This window comes from Macrosteles quadrilineatus, unplaced genomic scaffold (assembly GCF_028750875.1).
Source record: "Macrosteles quadrilineatus isolate MER2022 unplaced genomic scaffold, UCM_ALF_1.0 Scaffold_21__1_contigs__length_2333173, whole genome shotgun sequence".
In the NCBI taxonomy this organism is placed as follows: Eukaryota; Metazoa; Arthropoda; class Insecta; order Hemiptera; family Cicadellidae; genus Macrosteles; species Macrosteles quadrilineatus.
In genome coordinates this window covers 184442-206602 of record NW_026542614.1, presented here as the reverse complement: position 1 = coordinate 206602, position 22161 = coordinate 184442, and the positions used below count along the sequence as shown (strand labels likewise).

General features: G+C 35.1%; 1 protein-coding gene across 2 annotated transcripts in view; it reads left to right on the top strand.

Moving 5' to 3' along the window:
• LOC129005462 (failed axon connections-like) overlaps positions 1-21934 on the top strand; it is a 63920-nt gene extending 41986 nt beyond the window's left edge. Inside the window, exons 2-7 of one of the 2 annotated variants that reach the window (XM_054434353.1) lie at positions 14128-14330; positions 15300-15435; positions 16187-16324; positions 17477-17607; positions 17956-18115; positions 20849-21934. In XM_054434353.1, coding sequence (XP_054290328.1) covers positions 14128-14330; positions 15300-15435; positions 16187-16324; positions 17477-17607; positions 17956-18115; positions 20849-20941 — 861 coding nt within the window. In that variant the 3' untranslated portion in view covers positions 20942-21934. Of the gene's footprint in view, positions 1-14127; positions 14331-15299; positions 15448-16186; positions 16325-17476; positions 17608-17955; positions 18116-20848 lie in introns of both variants that reach the window. The other variant, XM_054434352.1, reaches the window with a different exon arrangement.
• The last annotated feature ends 227 nt before the right edge of the window (positions 21935-22161 follow it).

Below are 22161 nucleotides of genomic sequence, written 5' to 3'. Positions count from 1 at the left end.
TTAGAAAAGTAGAGAGGGAAATTTTTGCAAAAAGTTGAAGAAAGTTTAAACTCTAAAAATTATCTATACTGTATTTCTTGGATTGTATACAAACATTCAACTTTCTTACAGTCACTTCTCTTACCATCAGAACTTTTGCGAATCTGTGTTTAATGGACAAAAGCTAAAATAACGCTTGTTGGTTAGAGGATTTTTGTAAAAGCCAAGAAAGTACCGTAAGTATCCTCTTTAAATTTACACAGAACATCTAGTTATCGTATACCTTACTCGCATGACTCACTAATCACGATGGCTGAAAGACATTCTGTTTGTACAAAAATGTGATTGCTTCATCCATTTTCAAACACGATTAGTTATAAGTAAATTTTTCAACGATACATCGTTGCTCTTTTTGACTTAGTTAAAGTATTAGTTAAATGGATATGGGTGTGCCGCCACTTGATCAGACAAAAATTACTCTGTTCAGTAATTATTTTCAGGAAAATGTACAACCAAGCTTTTATAATCTCGTTGCTAACTAAGGATACTGCATTGAGATCATTGCAGAGTTGAATCGTGGAGCTGTTGATAGTTAAACCACAGACAATATAATACTTTAATATGAGAATATATATGGTTAATATAGTTTAATATGGTTTCCATTGTCTGTGGTTAAACTGTTACCTTCTCGTCGTTACAAATTGCATATAAATTGACTAGTAATTAAAACTAATTGATTCACATACCTAGATGAAGATGTTTAATAGGTTAGATTAATAGGTTTAATAACCTTGGTGGATTAAAAACCTTGGAGAAAGGGAAAACGCTGTAAATGTTAACCACAGACAATAGAGTAATTACACTATTGTCTGAGTCACAACTGTATCTCTTACCGTAATGATTGCAACTGTATTTCTGAATAAAGATTAACTGTAATTAATATTGGACTGGTAACAATATTGTTAGGTACGTTTTACCTTTGACGATTGATTGAATCGACATTACATGCCCATGTTTAGTTGTTGCTGGTTTTAAAATCAAAATGGAAAATTTTGAATCTACAGAGTATGCTGATGCAAGTTACAGATTTATGGCGTGTAAAACTGATTGGACTTTGGACTACTTATCGTATGCTATGCTAAAGCATCTTTTATGTCACATCAATTCAGGGGGGTCCAGAGTATTTTGGGGGACCTTCCAGGGCCCCTCTTCCAGGGTCTGGGTGTGGAAACTTTCCCGGAAAATTTAGTAATTTTGAACTGTAGCCAATTGATCGACTGTCCTGCTATAGCCTGCTGATACATGTAAGTCGCCCTACCGATTTTTGTAGGTCGTGCATTAATTGCGCCAAAGAGTTTCTTAACTGCGCCAAGCCCTCAAAGGTTCCCAAAAAAATGTTCCTTAGTTTCACCATGCCCATACCAGGTATGGGTTAGTTGCCGGCAGAAGGAATGTCCTTATTTACGTGTCGTCCTAACCTAACTTAACCTAACCTAACCTATTAAATTATACAGTCAAAGAGAAACCAGACGATTTAATTAACGTATCGGGTGGCTCCCTGAAGTAGTTGGCGTAATTCCGACTACCTGACTCAGGTCAGTTGGCGCAATTAATGCCCGCTCAACTCATGGGCGGATCCAGAGAAGTTTGGGGAGGATCTTCCAGGGGATCTGGGTATGGAAACCCCTCAGCCAGGGGTAGGTCTGAGGGCCTCGGAAAATTTTGAAATTTTGAACGGTACAGATCGATTACTATACTATTATGTATGTTGCCCCACCGATTACTGTGGCTATGTATCTGTGCTAGGGTCACTGGTCGTCCCTGGAGGCGACCGCGGTGTTTGGACGAGCGACGTGCGCGTATGCGCGTGTTTTTGTCGCCGCATTCTCGGTGGCTCAGATTGCAGATTACGCCGTATTATACTCCGGCCACATTCCTGCTACGTACGCTAATCAATCTTTCTTTGGATAATGTCGATCGTCCGTTACGTTTCATTAAATTGTTCAGTGTTTGGATTCCCCTTTTTTGCATACATCATTTTTTAACGGCGTGGACACAATGTGTGTTGGGTGGATGTGAAATTGTAATTCTGTGTATTTTGCAATCTTTACGATGGCTTTTGTTTTAAATTATATATAATCGTATAGGTAACTGAAAAAAATTAAGTCCACCATTTTATTTAACCAAGTTCAGTTTGAGTGATGATCACCTGTCTAAACAATACACAATGCAATTCAGAAGGGCGTGTCAGTTTGGTTTTGTGTTCAGAACTTTTATTTTGTTTTCAAAAACTAATACTATTGTTAAACTTTTCTTTTTTTTTTGTTAGCAAAACAAACAACACATTTGTAATCAGTTATATAATAATATATTCAATCTTGTATCTTCTTTTACTTTTATCTTTTCGATTTCGACATTGTAACTATTTTCTATTGTCCATTTACACAAACAATATCACTGTATGTACCACGGTATAGTATCCGCACGGAAGTATGGTTGCGTCAGTCCGAATTATTTGTTATATTATCCAGAGATACAGTTTACTCTGGTTGTATGTTGGGTTCGACGTAAGTTCAGTTTCACTGCAGACTCCACTACTTGTTAGCAACGTCACGTTGGTCACCGTATTGTGTATTCCTGGCTCTTCTACATTCAATCCCCCTACTTTTATTTCCTTCCTTTCTTCTTTAGAATTTTAGTGAGACGAAATTTACGTTTTTTACAAATAAAACCGTAACGAATTTAGATGGCGATGGTTTAGATATTTCGTTTGTGGACCGTGTTCTGTTAAGCTTGTGAATGTGTAATAGGAGACATTATACCTATTAGCGTTTTAAAACTATAAAACTTAATAATTGATAAAGTCGCGATTTATTTTTGTTATTAAATAGTTTTCCCCAGGTTCAAATAACTGTAGTAATACACATAGGCGTAAAATATAATTATAACAAATTAATCTTGCCACGCTAGCGAATCTGACAAAAGTACAAAAACCTTTAAATTATTGCTTAATCTTCCATTTTAAAGAGTGTTCACGAATTGAAAATGGAGCAAATATTTTGATTAGGTCAAACAAAAAACTGTATTTGCAAATTAAAATAAGAACCTCCAATAATTACACTGCACGTATGTAGAAGCTAGGCCTTATCTACCGGGAAAAGAAATTGGTGAATTTCCTGCGGGAGGGTGTGTAAATGTTTAAACAGATAAGTAGACTATCTAGTGAGTGTGAGAGGGATGGTTGGTGGCGCCACGGAGGCGACCCCTGGGACATCCGCGTAGTTACGAGGTGATCAGCTGGTGCTGTTAACAGGCTGTTGGTCGTCAACAGTGGAAATCACTTGGTTTCTGTAACGTTAACCTCGACGTAGATTGTTTTGTGGCGTAATCACTGTTTATCACGTCCTGGCGCCTTTCCTTGTTTTGTTTAAGGGATTAAGCTGCAGTTGAATGCCTAAATACAGGGTGGCTGAAAAGTCTGTGCCTAATTTTATAAGCTCATTATCAAAACACCATTTGGTTTTCGTAGCTCATATTGGCAGCTGATTGAAGCTAATTTGACCACATTGTTGGTTCCTATTGTAAACTGATTGAAGCTTTTAAGTCTGATATTGTGGCTGGTGATTTAAGTTTTGAGAAAATGACAAAAATTTCCTTCACTATATGAAGTGTAGCAGTCTGTTGTTCAGGGCCAGAGTCGGCGAAGAGTAATGACTTTTCAGTCACCCTGTAGGAGATTGGTGTAATTGGAATAAATATATTAAAACTAAATATGTTTGATTTTATTTTGACTCTTCATGAGTATAAATTTCTCGGGAAATCTATTGTAATATTATTTGGTTTTGTACAGTAGTTTACGGGTTAATTGTTTACTTTGTTTAGTGTCGCTTCTTTTGCATATGTGAGCTACAGATACTTATTAATGCCACACCAGAGATATTAGTTTCTGCTGGTGTCACAACCCTACTTTTTGTGGTAAAACTTATTCGTCTAATAAATAATTATTCTGCGTAAATATTACTTTTTACGTACACATCGATGTTCTGGATATTTGTGTTAGGTTTTTATTCTTAGACTACATAATTAACACGTCACCAGTAAAGTGATGCTTTCTTACCTAGATCAGAGTTTGAACTTAAAAATGCTAATGGATACACAATATAAAACCACATAAATCTCAGGTATTGTGCAAACGTCCATAGAGTAAATGTCAAATATTCAGTCAGACGTAAAACAATAACGCTGTCCCTATATACGCAGATTTTAGAAGGAATGCACAATCTCGTCTTTCACCCTGTGATGCCCTACGCGTGCAGTTTGACGGAGTGTTCAATTTCCAAAGATATCGACCACAAACGAGAAGCCGCCTGTAGTCCTGTGGACGTGAGGTGGGAAGTGTGTGTTGCTATAGAGCTTCTCTCTACATTTATTTATCCGACGCCGCTCGGCTGCTCCTGACAAATGACCAAACAACTGGAAACAATGGACCGGTCACGTTGTTTCCACCTTTCTTGTATCGCTGTTGTTTTTGGAACGGAACGATATTGGGAAAGGTGATTTTTTATTTTTCTTCGTAATATCATTGGCTATTGGTTGTATCAATAGTCAAAGGTAATCTATAGGGTTGTTTGTTCATACATTAATTATAATTTTGTGTATTTTAAATAGTTTATTTTATAAAAAATCTATAATGCTGACTATTAATATTAATATCTATAGAATATTAAAATTATATTATCTATTAATAGAATATTAAAATCTATAATATTCTATATTTGTCAGAATTACTGTGGGTACTTTCCTGTTAAAGGGAACATTCATTATTATCGATGGTTTTTTTTCGATATATCGATATTGTTGTTTACCAATCCTAAAATAGTCTATTGTATGGATTAAGAAATGAAACTGTTCTAAGCTAACCTAACATAACCAACCAAACTTGCTGTACTATTTAAAAATTCCTTTTGATAACAGAAAAGGCAAGTTAATCATGGAATGTTACACAGCAAGTTTGGTTAGTTATGTTAGGATATTTTTTTTTAACAGTTTCATTTATTTTATTGTTTGTTGATACTGAACAATATTTATCGCAGTTGTCAGCTGATATATTTCAATTCGTTAATATCGATATATCGAGAAAAAAATCATCGATAATAATGAATGTTCCCTTTAACAGGAAAGTACCTTACTGGGTTTAATGTATGTAATTTCGGTTACAAAATAGTAGTTAGATCTCTAGATACTTACAATTATGCTATTAAAAACCCTGTGTATATGCTTAAATTGCAGTTAGATCAAATCTCGAAATACTGTTCCATCTTTAAAGTATAAACGGTATCTTGTACGTTTTGTCAAGTTCGTATCTTTTTGCTTAGTATTTGCAGTTTAAGAAATATTTTTGTTTTATCATAGGGCAACCTTAATTTCGAATAGAAAATATCTATGAAATAGTGTTTTATAAAACATCAGAAATGCAACACAATTACATGAACATAATTATTGGGAATCTAGTAATGGATAATGTACAGAGCAGTATGACAAAATAACCATGCAGAAGATATAAAAAATACAAAGAAATTAACTAAATGTGAAATATCAACAAATTTCGGTTACAAAATAGTAGTTAGATCTCTAGATACTTACAATTATGCTATTAAAAACCCTGTGTACATGCTTAAATTGCAGTTAGATCAAATCTCGAAATACTGTTCCATCTTTAAAGTACAAACGGTATCTTGTACGTTTTGTCAAGTTCGTATCTTTTTGCTTAGTATTTACAGTTTAAGAAATATTTTTGTTTTATCATAGGGCAACCTTAATTTCGAATAGAAAATATTTATGAAATAGTGTTTTATAAAACATCAGAAATGCAACACAATGACATGAACATAATTGAACATAATTATGGGCAATCCAGTAAGGATAATGTACAGATCGCTCAGTATGACAAAATAACCATGCAGAAGACATCAAAAATACAAAGAAGTGAACTAAATGTGAAATATCAACAAACCATGTAAAATCAAACATTTTAGCTTATTTATTAACACACTCAAAATCCATTATTGAAGATCAATGTGCAACAAATGACGACAAACATAGGTAACGTATAATTTAACACGAATTACATATCTTAAAACCATTTAGTGTTAACTTGTATGGTTGAATGCAGTTTAATAGTCCTTTCTCAAATTCAATAGCCAACAATTACCGTGGTAAGCATGCGATTAACACATAATGCCGCCACTGATTATGGGACGGTAGGGCTACATAGCAGGGACGGATGCGCCGTCCTAGCATAGCGGCACGACACGGATACGCTCCGGTTTCTAAATTGGTAGTTACAGACACACGCACACACAGTAATAAACCCGCGTTGGGCACAATCCTAAGTGAAACCATGGCTTATTCGAAAGCACAAAGACTATTGACATTTTTACTGTAAAGCTGTTTCAGGGCGTCTTTTTATGAGAAGAAAGTCGATCGTTGAAAATAGTTGCCTTAATTGAGTTAAGGCTCGACCATTGTTTAGTCATCACTTAAGGTCAAACGATTAATTAATCCATCGAATCTTATTTTACTCAGCAAATGAAAAAGTTGGCATTTAAACTCGGCTTTCATTCCGTAGCGACCCCAGTAAAGTCGCGCACTTTAAATGCGATGAAAGAGAACAACACTGCGATTGTGGTATTGTGACGAATGGCGCAAAACACAAACACTGGGTCCAGAGGGACTGACGTCTTCATTAGTGTGAGAGAGATGGAGATAGTGGTGGGTGGGGGAGGGGGATGTTGGTATTAAACAACGGATATATCTGTCACTTTGATAAAACGTGCGAGCAATAAAGTCTGTACAATGAATACAGACCTGTAGCAGAGTAATGATTGTGTGTGTGTGTGTGTGTGTGTGTCATCCATCATGTGAACCCCAGTTGTGGGGTACAATTACACACTACTACGATCAACCCCTTGTCATTGGGACGTTGGCGATGGATTATGATCAGGATGTGTACATGTGTTTAATGTTGAACGAATGTAACTGAATGTTTGCTTAAGATTGGAACGATGTTTTTGATAGTTGTACAATGTGTTCAACAAGAGTTTTCATTGTGACAGTAGAGCTAACTAATATGGACGGATTTCAAGGATGTTAAAACTAGACCTACCGGAGTTAATATTTATTGGCAATATTATCAAGGGATAAATATGAAAAGATCACTACGAACACGGCTCGCTTTTATGACCGCTGGTCCAATCCTGAGAAATGTTTGTAAATTTTTGGTGGTTCGAAACAGGACATAGCTGCCCTTCATCATCGGGCTTTCATTAGGGTTCTGTCTGCAAAATCCCTATATCATTCCTTTCTATACTATAAACTCATCTTTCTATGCATCCAATCGTTTATGCCACAATTTAGTGATCATTAATTCAATTTAGAAGCAATTGTTTATTTACAAGTGTTTTATTTCAATAGTATTTGGTCGTCTTTAAATTAGAGTATAATCCAGATTTTATTTTGATATGGTAAAAATCAATATTTTCCAAATGGTCATGTGACACGCATTGGGGTGCTATTGGTGGATTTTTTCTTGTTATTTACAGAAACATTAGAATTGCACACTGAATAGTAATTTTTGTGATAATTGACTAGATGGGATCTTGTGAGTGTCAAACAGGAAAAATCAACTAATAAACCGTTCGGTAAATGCACTAAAGGTAGAATTACAGTAGCAATCGGCAGTCACAGTTAATGGCGTGGAGCAATAACATTAGTGCGACTGGATTGCATGTAACTTACATTTGTGTCGCATGTAACTAAATAATGAAAGCCTCTGCACTTTCCACCCATTGCTTCAGCATGAATCATTCTCGCAGCTCTCTATCGATTGTGGGACATTGTAGGGGTGAAATTCAATTCGAATATTATTTAAAACGCTTTGGAAGTTTCTAGATAGTTATACATCCACCATTTGACCAAAACTAATTTTTAATTTCATAAATATGTTATATTGTACCGGTATAAATGAAATTTAAGTAGACTATGCATTATGGGGTTTAGGCCAACACGATTGTTTTTCTTCTGTAATTTACAAATGGCGGAAATGTTATATTGAAATAACGATAATATTGCTAATTTTGTGAAATGACTTTTTTAAACAATAGTTTTGTATATATAAACACATATTTCAAAATTAGAAATATTGGCAAATAGATAACTAAACCATGCTTTGAAGTAGGGTATGTTTAAAAAACAAAAAATGTAATTAGATAACGTTTTTTTTCCATTGTAAAGATATTTTTTAGTTATTTTTTTACAAATTTCATGGATTCTGGCGAACTCGGACATGTACTAAACGACTTCTGAATGACATTATACAGTATTTTAGAAGTAAGCCACGGTTCGCCGAATGATCTGGAAGAGAATTGCGATTCGTTTGACAAAGCGGTTTCATCTCAGAGTATTAGATATTCATGGAAATGCAAATGCACGGTCGAGTTGAGCGATTATTTCATTACTTGTCGAGTGTAATGACGCCATTATGTTTGTAATTCCGCCGATCGAGCTTCTCATTAAACCTATCGGTTATCCTGTCTGGCTGTGATCTTGCACGTTTCAACGCCTCAGCGTACCTAGGTATTCTGGTGCATTTTGTACTGGAACTATTCTTATTTCTGTCTACAATAACGGCAAGTCTCCATTTGTTATCTTTTGTAAAATTCCTTATTTCGCATAAAAGATACTTATACGTAATTTCATGTTGAGTACGTTTACAAAAGTACTTATTTCAGTGAATTATTTTTGAAAGCTGTGTACCGAAGTGTCCTACGAGGAAATGAAGGAAGTAGTCTCAAATGTCGTTTCATTAAACAGATGATGGTAAGCAATGCCTTTGTTTCCTTAGTCAATGGCAATGCAAAAAGAGCTAACTTCTTCCTTATACTGCTATCTAAAAATTAACGTAGAACGGTAGTCATTACCTACAATTTATACTGAATTTTGCACCTTTCTGTATATTTACATGGCTTACCTGTACTCTAAAATAGTTTATTACCTATAGAATTTATACAGAACAAATATGACTAAAGATATCACTCATCCTATGCTGATCTTGTACTCAAATGTGGGTTCCGTCCACGAGTTGCTATATCAACATTAGCTGCAAGTAGCTTTTTCTGCAGTGACTCCCCCATAACTAATGATACAGTCCCGGGGAAGATACACACGTCGTGGGTTGGGCCAGGCAAATATTTACCAGTCAGCGTTTTTGCAGCTCCAAATATCCTAAAAGGGGACTCCCGATGATAGCTTGCAGCGCTAGATTTTCTCATGACACCGCGAGTTTTTGTCTCTGTACACATATGTTGCGGCTATATTTGTCCAAGGAACGGATTTATCTGGAGCTGCTCGCCATAAGGAGTAACTAGGCATGTGTGTGTTTTTATAGTGTTTACGCGAGTGTGGGACTCTAGACCTCCTGGGCGTGTGCAAATCACTTTTTTGCGCCCGTTTAGCGCAATTATACAGTTCTTTGATCATCTTGTAGTTTTCGGTCCGCCGCCCAAGTGCGTAACTGATATTTACATGTGTAAATACTTTATAAATGGTTCAACTACTTAAAAAAATTTGTTTTGAAGATTGTTGGTGTTAGTCTTGGGGGTTATATAGTTTATGAACGTTTCAATTTTTAAAGTTGAGTTTTAAATATTATCTTTCTATAATAGAATATTTATCAGTCTGATTATATACCAAGCCAAGGGGTAGTTTCATATTTTTTTCGATTCGATTACAAAATACAACAGACATTTTTTCTGCGAATATTTTTGAACGGGCGTAGTTGATAGGACACGATCGATTCGGGACGCAAATATGAAAATCACTACCTACACTGTACTTTGGTACAAGATAAATTTCTGTAATTGGCAAATGTACTCAGAATCCACTTACTAACTAGTGTTTAAAACTTTTAGCTAACTGAATCAAAATGTACAGTATTCATTAAGTAAGTAACGGAGGCAGTGCGTGTTGCACTAATGGTGTGATAAGGCAACCAGAAGAGTGGCGCAGGACAATAGAATAATTGGGTGTTCGGTGACGTGTCCTGGGTGGAGGGGGGAACAGATGGCAGACAGCTGAGGGTGCAGCAGCTGTGCCTAGGGTGTAATGTACATAGTACATACACACAGATATAGCTCTTGCTGAAGTCTTCAAGAGGCTAAAAATAATCTTAGATTGTGAAACTTGCAAGTTGTTACAAATTTGGAATATTTAATCTTCGGATCATGCGGACGGCTATCCCTTATGCGCTTCTCCAAGTGATTAATTATATTAACTTGTAGATTTTTGCGTCAATAATCAATTAATTGAGATGGGGACGCCACTTTGGTGCGTATTTGAACACAAATGTGAGTGAAGGATGGTTGTATTGTAGAATTGAGTTAGATCTTTGTAGCTTTATTTATTTAAAGCCCAATACTGATCAGGGACAGCTGGGTCCATTTTTGAACCATTAAAAAGCTACTGACTATTTTCAGGATGGAACCTGTGACCTTTTGATTGTCAGGCGAACTCTATTCATCTAGAGATGCTGCAACTCCCGAGGGGAAGCGTATCTACTGTATATACGTCCATGTTGCGTAGGGAATTATTAAATGATGGGTTCGAGAAATTGTCCAGCTTATTCCATCTTTAACTTAAGATTCGAGAAACCATTTAGTCTTTCTCTCATGTAAATCACCAGTATATTAATTTATTGAATTGCGAATTTGTAAAGAACACTGCCTACTCCCCTATTAATCTAAATCTCCATTTTATTCATTTTGTTGTTAGTTCTTATTTCCCTATTTTTGTTCGCCAGATTCATTCAAATTGTAGGTTAGAGATATTCAGCGTGGGTTTTCTTTGGATTTATGTTTAGACCTCTAAACGCTTTCAAACGTTTTTAGAGATTGTGGGAGTGTATGTAATGCAGTAGTTGGATAGTTGAGTGAAAGTAATGAGTAAATAACCGTTGCAAGGGTGAGGTGTTGTGACTGACGATTGTCGTTACTTGGTAATTTGTCAATGTCATTCGTCATTACCTCAGTTCTGCAAACACTCGTATGTACAGAAATGAACGTTAGAAGACTCAACTTTGTATTCTGCTTCTTGTAAATGAATTGTACTACATTTTGTCTATGTTGACGATTATGCACTCTTGCAATTTGTAACAACCAAGTGTTATCTACATGAAGCTTATAAATCGTTTCTCCAGATAGTGGAGACTATTAGTTGTCTCCAGGAAGCGAAGCTATTGACTTATGCAAGCGGATACCCGGGTAGGTACTGTAGTAGGTCATCCCCTGGAGGGGTTTCGGTATCCAGTAACCCCCTCCCCCCAATAATGGTTCCAATTTGGAGCTGCGGGCAGGCAATTGACCTTCCCAGCACTGTACCGTCAGGGTTACATTTGATATTTTCTATTCAGCCCCCAATTGAAGCAAGTGGGTGTAATTGTATACTTATGGTGGTCTATGAATTAGCTTTGCATTGGTGGGAAAGAGGGTTAAATGACGGATGTTTTGTTGAAGAGTTGACATTTGACCGAGTGTATTTTTTAAGGCAATTATTCTGGACGATGTACACGTTATTTTTGGGGCAGAAATACCAAAATTCACATGTTGGATTTGTATAAGAATATTTCTCGAAATCTAACAATATAAATATTTATCTCATTTGTTGGGTAGCTCGCTATTGGTTTTAAACTTCGAGGTGCCTAAATAAATGTTGATTGTGAAGTTTTTTTTATAATATATAGCCTATTATACTTTCCAGATATACATTTTCTTCTTCAATATTTTATACAAAAAGAAAATATACCGTATTGAATTTAATTTAACTTAATAATTATTTATAATGTACTCGTAAATTCATTTTTCACTTCAATTACCAACAAACAGTTAACTAAATGCGATTGAAAACGGGACTATCGAAATTTAGTAATCTAAACCCCTAGAGGGGCAACCTACAACCGCCTTGATTATCATTTTTTGTAATTTTTTCACTCATAAAAAACTGCAGATTTAGCCTATCGTCGACCGTTTGGATAGTTGAAATGGAAAGGTATTTCAATTAGTGGAATGGTCGTGTGGTGGTGTCGTGACAACAGTCAATGTAGTGCAGTAGTGTGGTCCTGGCTGCGTGCAGCAACAATGTAGTCTCGCTCGCCGGTCTACAGTCACAGTCTACAGACAGATCAATACTGTACACGGCAGCACGCCCCGACCCGTGCAATGAGCTGAAGTTGTATATCTGTAGGCAGATGCAAACAAATGTACTGCTAGCCATCTTGTGATATGTTCTTCGGATTTGCCTTGTAAGAATAACCCCTGCCAAAGCAAACCTGCGAATTTTAATTTTATCTGATTTTATTGTTACGAAAATATCTCCTTAAAATGTCATATTTATTCCCTATTTAAATGGTATTGGATATAAAGAGTACTTAGGTTCGCTGCTATTTTTAGTACAATTTTTATAATATAGGATATAATAAAAAAATTTACTAAATTTGATTAAAATATGTTCATAAACAAACTACGACTGTTTCTACATGTTAAACTTATATTAATCAATTCAATCAGTTTATGAATTTATTCAATCGGTTATCATTTGTTTCCCTAATAAAAGCATTATCAGTATCCTCTGTGAAAAATGTGTTCAAGGATGGGAAGATATAGAATAGGAAGGCGTGAAAAATGTGTAAATGTAATAACAAATTAAAATTTAAAATATCCTAGAAATAGAAATATGGATCTCAGTGGTTAATTAGCCGTGGTTGTGCATAGACTAGACTGAGCTATCTATATACAGTAAGTATATAACTAGGCCTAGTTAGACTATATAGACATGATGGACTGAACAAGCATTATTACCGATTTGCATGCATATCACTAGTTGCATTTGCAAAATCAAATTCGTCAAGCTCTAATAAATACAGTTTAGGTAATTGGGTAAAAAATGTTAATCTGTATTAATCTAGTAAAGGCATAAATGTCACTAGGTCAAACATGGAGTAGAATGTTAGATGACAAATTGCCAGTTAGGATTTGTCTATGAAGTTAGATAACAAGTTGCAACTAGTGGACTCTGCCAAATGATGGAATTAATTATCCCTTAGTTGCTCCCTGGACTAGTTTGTTGAGTCCCTTTAATTAGTTTATCTTACAGGGATTTTATTTAGGGCTTACTTGCTGTAAACTGACCTATTTCAAATTTTCTTTGTGTCGAATGCAACATAAAATTTTCCATTTGGTAGGCTTTATATTTTGGATACAATAACACTTTGAACCAAGTAAAAAACTTTTTAACATTTTATCAGTTAAAAAAATTTATAATTTTCTAATTGTTTTGCGCATTGAAGCATGGTGGAAGGAAAAAACATAGGTGTGATATTCCCGTCATATTCTGACGTCACTTGGATTACAAACAAAAGATCATCTGATTGCAACTGTCAAATTAATATGTATTTATTTTGATTTGATTGTTATTGTTTTTTTATAAAAACACACATTATAAAAACAATAACAACCAAATCAAAACAAATACATATACTAATTTGACAGTTACAATCAGGTTATCTTCCCGAGTGACGTAAGGATATGACGGGAATATCACACCTATGTTTTTTCCTTCCACCATGGCATTGAAGATTACTCTGTTTTATAAAATTTTATGTTTAGTCCTGCTAAAATTACTAATTATAACCTGTTTTTTAAAATAGTTTTGACTTAACTTGAGCTTTAATTCAATCCGATTAAATTTCCTGATACATCAAGGATGTTTAACAGGCTATTACTGTATACATCAATGTGTGGACCAGGAAATTAAAGAGTAATTAAAATATTGGGTCATCAAGGAAAATCAAAATTTTCTGTTACGCTTATTTATTTTAATGCTCTTTAGAAAATTTCATCCAGAAAATTTATCAAATAAACCTTAAGTGTCATTTTTATCAACTTTTGGACTTCAAGAAATCTTCTTACCAATGTATCAGAACACCAAGTTCATACAAATTAAAGATGGCAAATTTTCAATTTATCCAGTGTTGAATGTCAAATTGTTAAGACATTCATCGAATGACATCACTAAGACGGTTTATTTTGTGTTTTGCAGAATGTAGACCACAAGATGAAATACCGCTCAAAGAAAGGACAGCTGCCGTTTGTGGAGATCAACGGAGAGGAGATCGCTGACAGCAGTGTGATCATCAAGGAGTTGAGTCAACAGTTCACCAAGGACCTGGACATCACTCTGGACAACAACCAGAAGAACATCTCACACGCAATGATCTCCATGATTGAAAACCACTTGTTCTGGTGAGTTAAACACTGTGAAACTCGGCACCAGCGTTATCCAAAACGGTAAAACAAATCAATTTGAAAGCTAACATTGACTTTTCTTAAAAAAAAGCCATTATAAAGTTTCAAAGCAACCAAACATCCCAAAACCAATTCCTTGCAATCCTATAGACAATCTATATACATCTGATTTTGTAAAATTCAATATTTTACATTGATGGATTTTAGTGATTCGTTTATTTTAATTCAAGAAATACAACATGCCGACTAAAAAATTGCCAAGATGTTATAACTGATAGTTAGGAATAAATAGTATATTTCACTACTATAGTCCTGAAAGTGACACATATCCGGGCAAGATGGTGGTGGTTTAAGAGTGAGGCAAACCTAGCATGGGACTTGAGTGACAAGTAGTGAAGGATACTTTTCATCACAATGCTAATATTCACACAAAACTTCTTAGTTTTAATCAATCGAGCATTATTCCATTGGCTAATGATTATCTTTTTATATTTTATTGAAGTTTTAATATTATACTTTAACAGTTTGTTTAGTAGTACGCTGTCAGATATTTTCTGTAATAAAAGAATACATACAGTAGCAGTAGCCCAGCTCCTCTTGTTGAGCTAAACTGTAAGGTTTTTTTTTTTTTTTTTTTTTTTGGGGGGGGGGCAAGGAAAAGGATTGTTTGGGAAAGATAAAGTTTTGTTTGGGAAAGGAAGATTGATTTAGGAAAGGCAAAATCATGTTTTGATAAAAGGAAAACGACGATTTTCACTAAGATCAGCTGATAAATTCTTGCAACAATTTTAGTACCTTCATACAAGAATAACCTTAACTTTTTCTAGACAAGAAATAAGTTAAATGTAATTAGTGAAGTAAAGAAATATCAACAAAGCATTGTTGTATACAGTCTATTAGCTATGTGTAACTAGATGATATATTGTAGCCGAGCTCGGCCACCATTACAGCTGTTTGTTGTCGCAGGGTCGTGATGTGGTGGAGGACGAAGCAAGCAGACAACATCATCAAGGGATACAAAGTCAACTTGCAGCACGCTCTCGGCACCAGGATACCAAATGGAATCTTAAATTTCTTTTTCAAATTCAGTTACGGCAGAAAGGTATGCGATGATGTACGTATGTTATTTTTCCTCCTTATTTCGCTTTATAATTTGAACGCTTTGCCAACCTTTTTTTCTTGATCTTTTCTGGTTGTTGTGTTAGAATTGTAGACTGAAATCCTGTGCCGTAGATTGTAGTGTAGTCACAGAGTAGTAAGATACAGAGGATACATTCAATGGTGGTGTCTAGCACCAGTCGCTGGTGTGTAGAGCAAATTCTATTCGTCATCCCCTTCCGATCTCCTTTCCTCCCTCACCATCACATACTACGAGCATTGTAGGGGAAGACCCTGTGCGCTACAACTGCTGTACAAAAATGCTATGTCCATCGCCATTTTGCAGTTCAGGCTCTTCCTTGCTCGGTACAAGTACATGCTGACCCACTATACCAGGGCTAAAAGCGCAAGGTTGTCCCATAAGCTTGTATCCTCTGTGTATTACTTCTCTGTAGTGTAGTACAGTTGTATTTTAATTTGCTATGTGTGTTTTTGTTGTTATCATTTCAATGAAATATCTCAGCAATCTGCAAATGTTAATTGAAAATCTGCACTAACTTAATATGCAGTCAATAGACCTGTATGAGTTGAATTTATGTTAAGTTTGAATTAAGTTTGCAGTTTGAAACAGTTCAGTTTTGTTGTCTGTGGAATCATTTGAGCTCTTAATTTGTTTCTCTTTTACTTTTTTAAATGTAGAAAATTAGTATTTTAGTAAAGTGTTACGTAAAAACTAACCATTATCTGGATTTCAGGGACTGAAAAAAGTCAAAGCGCAAGGCATCGGTGTGCACAAACCAGAAGAAATTGTAGAATTTGGAAAGCAGGATCTCAAAGTTCTCTCAGATCTATTAGCAGACAAACCTTTCTTCTTCGGGGATGAACCAACAACGGTATGTATTTATGTAGAGTTTATCTAGGGTGAAATTTGATTGTGTGTGTAAAAAATGAGTTAAATTAAAATAGGCCTATATAGTTTTAGCCTGCCCTGGATTTTCCGCCGCTCAGAGTAACAGTACAGTTGATTGGTGCAGGTATAATGAGTACGCAATCACTTGTTTACTTTCATCGTTACTAGAGCACAGTATATTGATAAGAAACCATTGCATAATGAAGTATCTATACAGCTAAGATTTTTAAATAATTTTACTGTGTACTCCAAATAACACATTTTTCTTCAGAATTGTACATGTTTAGTTATCCGAACTTTTATGTCATCCAACCTAACTCAGTCTCATAAGGGTCTTAATAGGATTTAGTATAACTTATTCACAGTTCATTCAGGGTTTTCCAGGAGTTTTCAATGTACTGCAACTTGAAATTTATTAGGTTGATAATAATTATTGTGTCTGGATAATTGAGACTGTACCATTGTGTCCACTGTTGATTACCTATGCCATTTATCACTGCCATCAGACACAATTGTCTCACGAGTTGTGAGTTATGAGTCATAACTCATCTCTAGAGGTGTATACACTGTGGCTAATGTTAGTCTTAAATTACATTAGTCTCAAACTTGACTCATTACAGGCTCAACACTGCTCGTAGCCCAAAACGTTGTTGGTTTCAATGTAGCCCTAAGATTATGTTTTTACTTAGACATTGGATGGGTTTTATATTATTAATTAGTTACAAACTATTTTGAATCAAGGGGTAATAATTAGGAAATAAATTAATTAAATAAACGTGTAGTGATTAATCAAATTTTTTTATTTTAGTATTTATATAAATAATATATTTTGATTTATTTGTTGTTATCTTTGTCAAAATCTTTATGGCAAGTTTTGTGGGTGTTTTTTGTTTGTTTTAGTAACTGTTGATGGTTAAGCACATTACATTTTCACAAGGATTGGAAAGAATGTTTCAAAAGTCTCCTTTTTATGAAGAAAAATTAAAATTCAGTCTTGCTCGGGAAGGTTTTAATGGTACTCCCATGAAGTCTAAACTGTCAAGCCTACTTCCCGTCCTTGAGGCGTAATACACTGTCAAAGCATCTTATATTGTTGTGTGAAGATGAAGTTTTCACTCATAGTCTTTGTTCACAGCTGGACGTAGTTGCGTTCGCTAACCTGGCGCAGATCTACTTCGTTGACAAGGAAGTGTCATTCCCTCTCCAAGACTACATGCAGGAGTCTTGCGCCAACCTGGTGGGACTGGTCAACAGGATGAAGGACAAGTGAGTAGACACTTCAACTGTCACGTAACAGGCGTACTCACTGGTGTGTCGGAGTCTTACAAATCTAATCTAATCCTTTGTTCGGATACTGTTTAATGGCATGAAGAAGAAATTACTCAATTTTTATTGGTTATGTTATCAACTAATTGTAAAGGGTTGGATGATAACTTACTCATTTTTAACGTCTTTTGTTGAGAAAAGTTACACAACTGGCTTTGTGTAAACATGGCTTGATGAGTCTTACAGCTCTATAAGTTAAATTATCTAAAATGATGCAAGGTTCAACCTGTTTTCGTATTTCTACTTTTTTATGTTACACAACACGAATCTCAATAATTTGTTTTGTAGGTGCTTCCCCGACTGGGAGGATATCTGCACCACGCTGGACCTAAACTCTCACCTTCCCAAACCTCCCCCAGAGGAGAAGGATAAGGAAAAGGACAAGGGAAAGGATGAAGAGAAGAAGGCGGAGAAAGATGGAGATGATAAGGACAAGGAAAATGAGAAGGTGAGAAAACTGGCTTGTGTAGCACCTACGCTGCAGTCTTAATATCATAGTCTTAACAGTATTTGTGTTGAGAAGGCACATGAAACAACTGCACACTTGCACACTTAACAAAAAATTAGAATATCATTTCTCATTCACAGAACTTGTAATCAAAGCCATTTTTTGTTGAGAAGTAATGTGTCTTAAGGTCCTGGATCTAAAAATAAACATTTACTTATCAAGGTTTAGTTTAAACCTTAGAATGTTAAATGTCAATTAAATGTATCATCTATATAAATAAAATTAGAGTTTTGTCTGTACATTGCTCAGAATCATTCAGTTTTAGGTTATTTTTACGTTTTATACATTAAAGAAGCCGAAACAAGTCTCATCTAAATTTCTGTCTGTCTGTCTGTCTGTCTGACACACTCAAGATGGCATTTTACGCAATCTTCTCCAGGAAAACGAGAGTACCTATCAAGACCCAAGTCATTTTAATGTATTCACTGAATTGGCGAGAGTGTCTTTAGCCATTAAAATATGGTCTCACTACTTTGTAATTAAAATTACGGCCGTTCAAAAATGCAGTTTTGTGCGATTTTTGTCAAATTTTCTTCCAATTTGTATCACATAATCATCTATGAAACAACGAACAGCTGTTCGGATCAAGATTATTTTTTCTAGCTGTCACTGAAATGTTTACAAATGTTGTTTACAAACACCACAACCATTTCCGATCACGTTTTTGAAGGCAAATCCCATCCAAGTGAGATTAAAAACTTTTTTATTACATAAAGGATTTAATTAACCGCAAGTGGAATAATATAGTGTAACCGTAAATTAAATAACTAGGCATCATCCAGGCCAGGAACCAGAAATATGTGTATAAAATTGTTTTGGAGTTTTGATAACCAGAAAGAAGACATTGAATCAAGATTGAATCAGTGTTGTATATGGCTGGGAAACTTAAATTACTAATGACCGTCGCCAATAGCTTAGAAACAATGTTCCACTCATTGACGGCTCTTCAATGGCGGTTGTGTAAAGTGTAAAGCAAAAAATTACAACTGCAGTAGGTGATTGTAACAGAGGTTTACGGATGATGCTGAACTCGATTTTCCAATGTGTCACTTTCTGTTCCTACCATTGACTATATAAAGTCAATAGTTCCTACTCACCGTGTGATGCAATCGCTGGACCATACAGCCAATAGGCCCACAGCCCTTCTCTTGGGTACGTGTGGTACGTATGCTTACCCAATTATTTATAACAACCCTTTCGACAACGATCCTTGATACCGGTACTTTTCCATAGAATACACGGCCTACCTAGGTACTTAAGAAATAAAATTATAAACGTCCAAAAACCCAACGTTGTGTTATTTTTGTCACATTTCCTTATAATGTTAATATATATACCAGCAACCATTGTTTAGAGAATACGTAATCTATTAAATAACAGAAAGTTATGTTGTATAAGGTTTTTTTTTCAAACTGACACCGATAAGTTTACATTAAGAGTTGTGTACAAATAAAGCAATTAATGGGAAATAACTTTGATTGCCGATAACTTTTTACGAGAAAATCCAAAACCAAGAGATCAATAACCTTGATTAACGCATATAATTGGTCGGCTGTACTACAGTTCTTAACTGTAAACGTTGGTTTTTGGTACGGTACTGGTTCTTTTCCTTTTAACCTTTAGTAGCAGCAAGAATCATTTTTACGTACCAACACATCACAGTAATTTACAAATTAGTTATCGTTGGTGTTGCACCTTATTTATTACAGGCGTAGGCCTATTCAATTTAATTGATGTCTTAACTGTATAATTTTAGCTTTTTCTGTCTGGATTCCAAAATGTTATGCTAAGAAAACTATAACGCATTTTAGTAAAACATTTATTCAGCAAACCATTATGAATTGTTCAAACACTTTAAACGTTGTTTATGTATCAATAGTTCGTGGCGTATTTTGGTAATTTTTATTATAAATTACCAATCTAAATCGTCTATAGAAGGCCTACTGTACTTCATTTCATATAGCAAACCGATTCAGATAGCATTTCGACAGAATTTCGAGTCATCTCCGGTCCAAGCAAATATAAATTGTTATGATCAAATTTTATGGCATTAACAAAGATTTCAAGTACTAATTTTATATGTACCTTTTTATGCTTAAAGCGTAGCAGATTCCCTAATTAAGTTCGGTATTTTTGTGTGTATGTATGATGGTAACGCATTAATGTCCTTGTTTCTCAATGTTTCACGGAAAGGACAAGAGCCCCTTGATAATGAAAATGTCAACCCGAATAAAGTGTTAAATTAAGAGGTTGAGGTAGTACCTTAAATACTTTTAACCATTATGTTATAGTCCTTTAAATTCTGAACAAAATTGTACAAATCCCATTTCCGCATATTTACTCTCACCGCTTACACATGATAAAGGTTGTTGACAAACTTATGGGAGAAAGTATGTGTCAGAATGCTGATACCGTTTATTTAGTTTAATCATTGGATATAACATATGGACCAACAAGATCCGGGTGACATTTAATTGCGAAGCATTAGTTTTGGCTTGAAACTGTCAGATACTGTATTTGCGAAGGAATAGTTTTGTCAGCATATCTGAAAGTATGCAAACCAACTGCTGTGCTTTATATAAGAAGGTTTTAACTGACTATGATAAGATCCCCGTGCGTAGAACGGGCACACAGCTAGTGTCTGCCTAAAATAATGTTTTACTCTGTTTTCAGTCTGAGAAGGAGATTGAAAAGGAAAATGAAAAGGACAAAGAAACAGACGAGAACAAGGACAAAGAGATAAAAAAGGAGAAAGAAGACAAGTGAACCAAGAGCCCAGAAATCCCCGACCCACCCACGAACAATTAGTGTATAGCTTTTTAAGGTCATTTTTATTTTTTCTATTATGCATTTAATATATAGGACTTGTTGTGACCGTTATGTTAGTGTGTATTTAAAGAGAGAAGATCTTTTTTATTCCACCAACTGTAACTTAAAATATCCGTTAATTTAACTTCATTCCATCGGATTAATGTATTTTCTATGTATCGTTTTTAACTATAGTAACTGCTTTTCTATTGGCCAACTCCCGAACGCGGTCATTTTTTGTACCTATTTGTACATACAAATTATTATTATTTAACGCAGTATCGGATTCAGGAATTTATAAATGTTAAACCGGTTTCCAGGGAGCTGACCACTAGGAAACCGAGTTTAGTAGTAAATGTAGACGGTAAGATGTTTTATATCTAAACGGTAAGCTCAAAGCAAAACGGTCTGCTCACAGGTAGGTGGTGTCGGGACCGATCGGACTCATTCTCCGGTCTCCTGCTTTCTTTTATACATACTTTCTTCCCTTCTAATTGTTTAAGCTGCTCTCGGAGCGTTCAGATGTTTATATAGTATATAAAAGTTCTGTTTCCATGACAAGCTTGTTTGAGTAGGTTAGCTTAGCTAGTTGTATGTGTACATCTACAGTTTTATCCATTTCGGTTAAGTGTGTATCGAAAGGTTCTGTGTACCCTGTCCCGAAACAGACTGAGACGTGTATTTATTGTTTAGTTGCGCTGGCAAAATTTCTTCTAATTGGATGGCATTTTAACACAAACCATATCAACCATTCCTTGTATGCAATTGTTTTAAAATATGACTGTAATTTTGTTCAAATTACCTTAATTTAGAATACTCGAGATATGTTTATTATTATATAAGTCTATTTCATAGTATCTTTGATATTATTGTAACTATATGGCTTCTATTATGCTTTGAAAGGAGCCGTACAAACACCTAATAAAGGAAGATCTTTAAGTAAGGCTGTCAGTTGGTGTTTTATTTATCCTGTTTTTATTTTGTTCTCATCTCTCATTCTTAGTAAAAAACTGAAAAATGATCAATTCAAACTTATGTCAAAACTAATGGTGTAGGGGCAATGGTGAATCACTTCATTACATGCCAAATATTGCTTAAATATAATAAGTAACAAAACTAAAGAATGGGCAACCTTCTTCCTCACTAAATATTGTATCATGTAGCCATTTATATAGTTA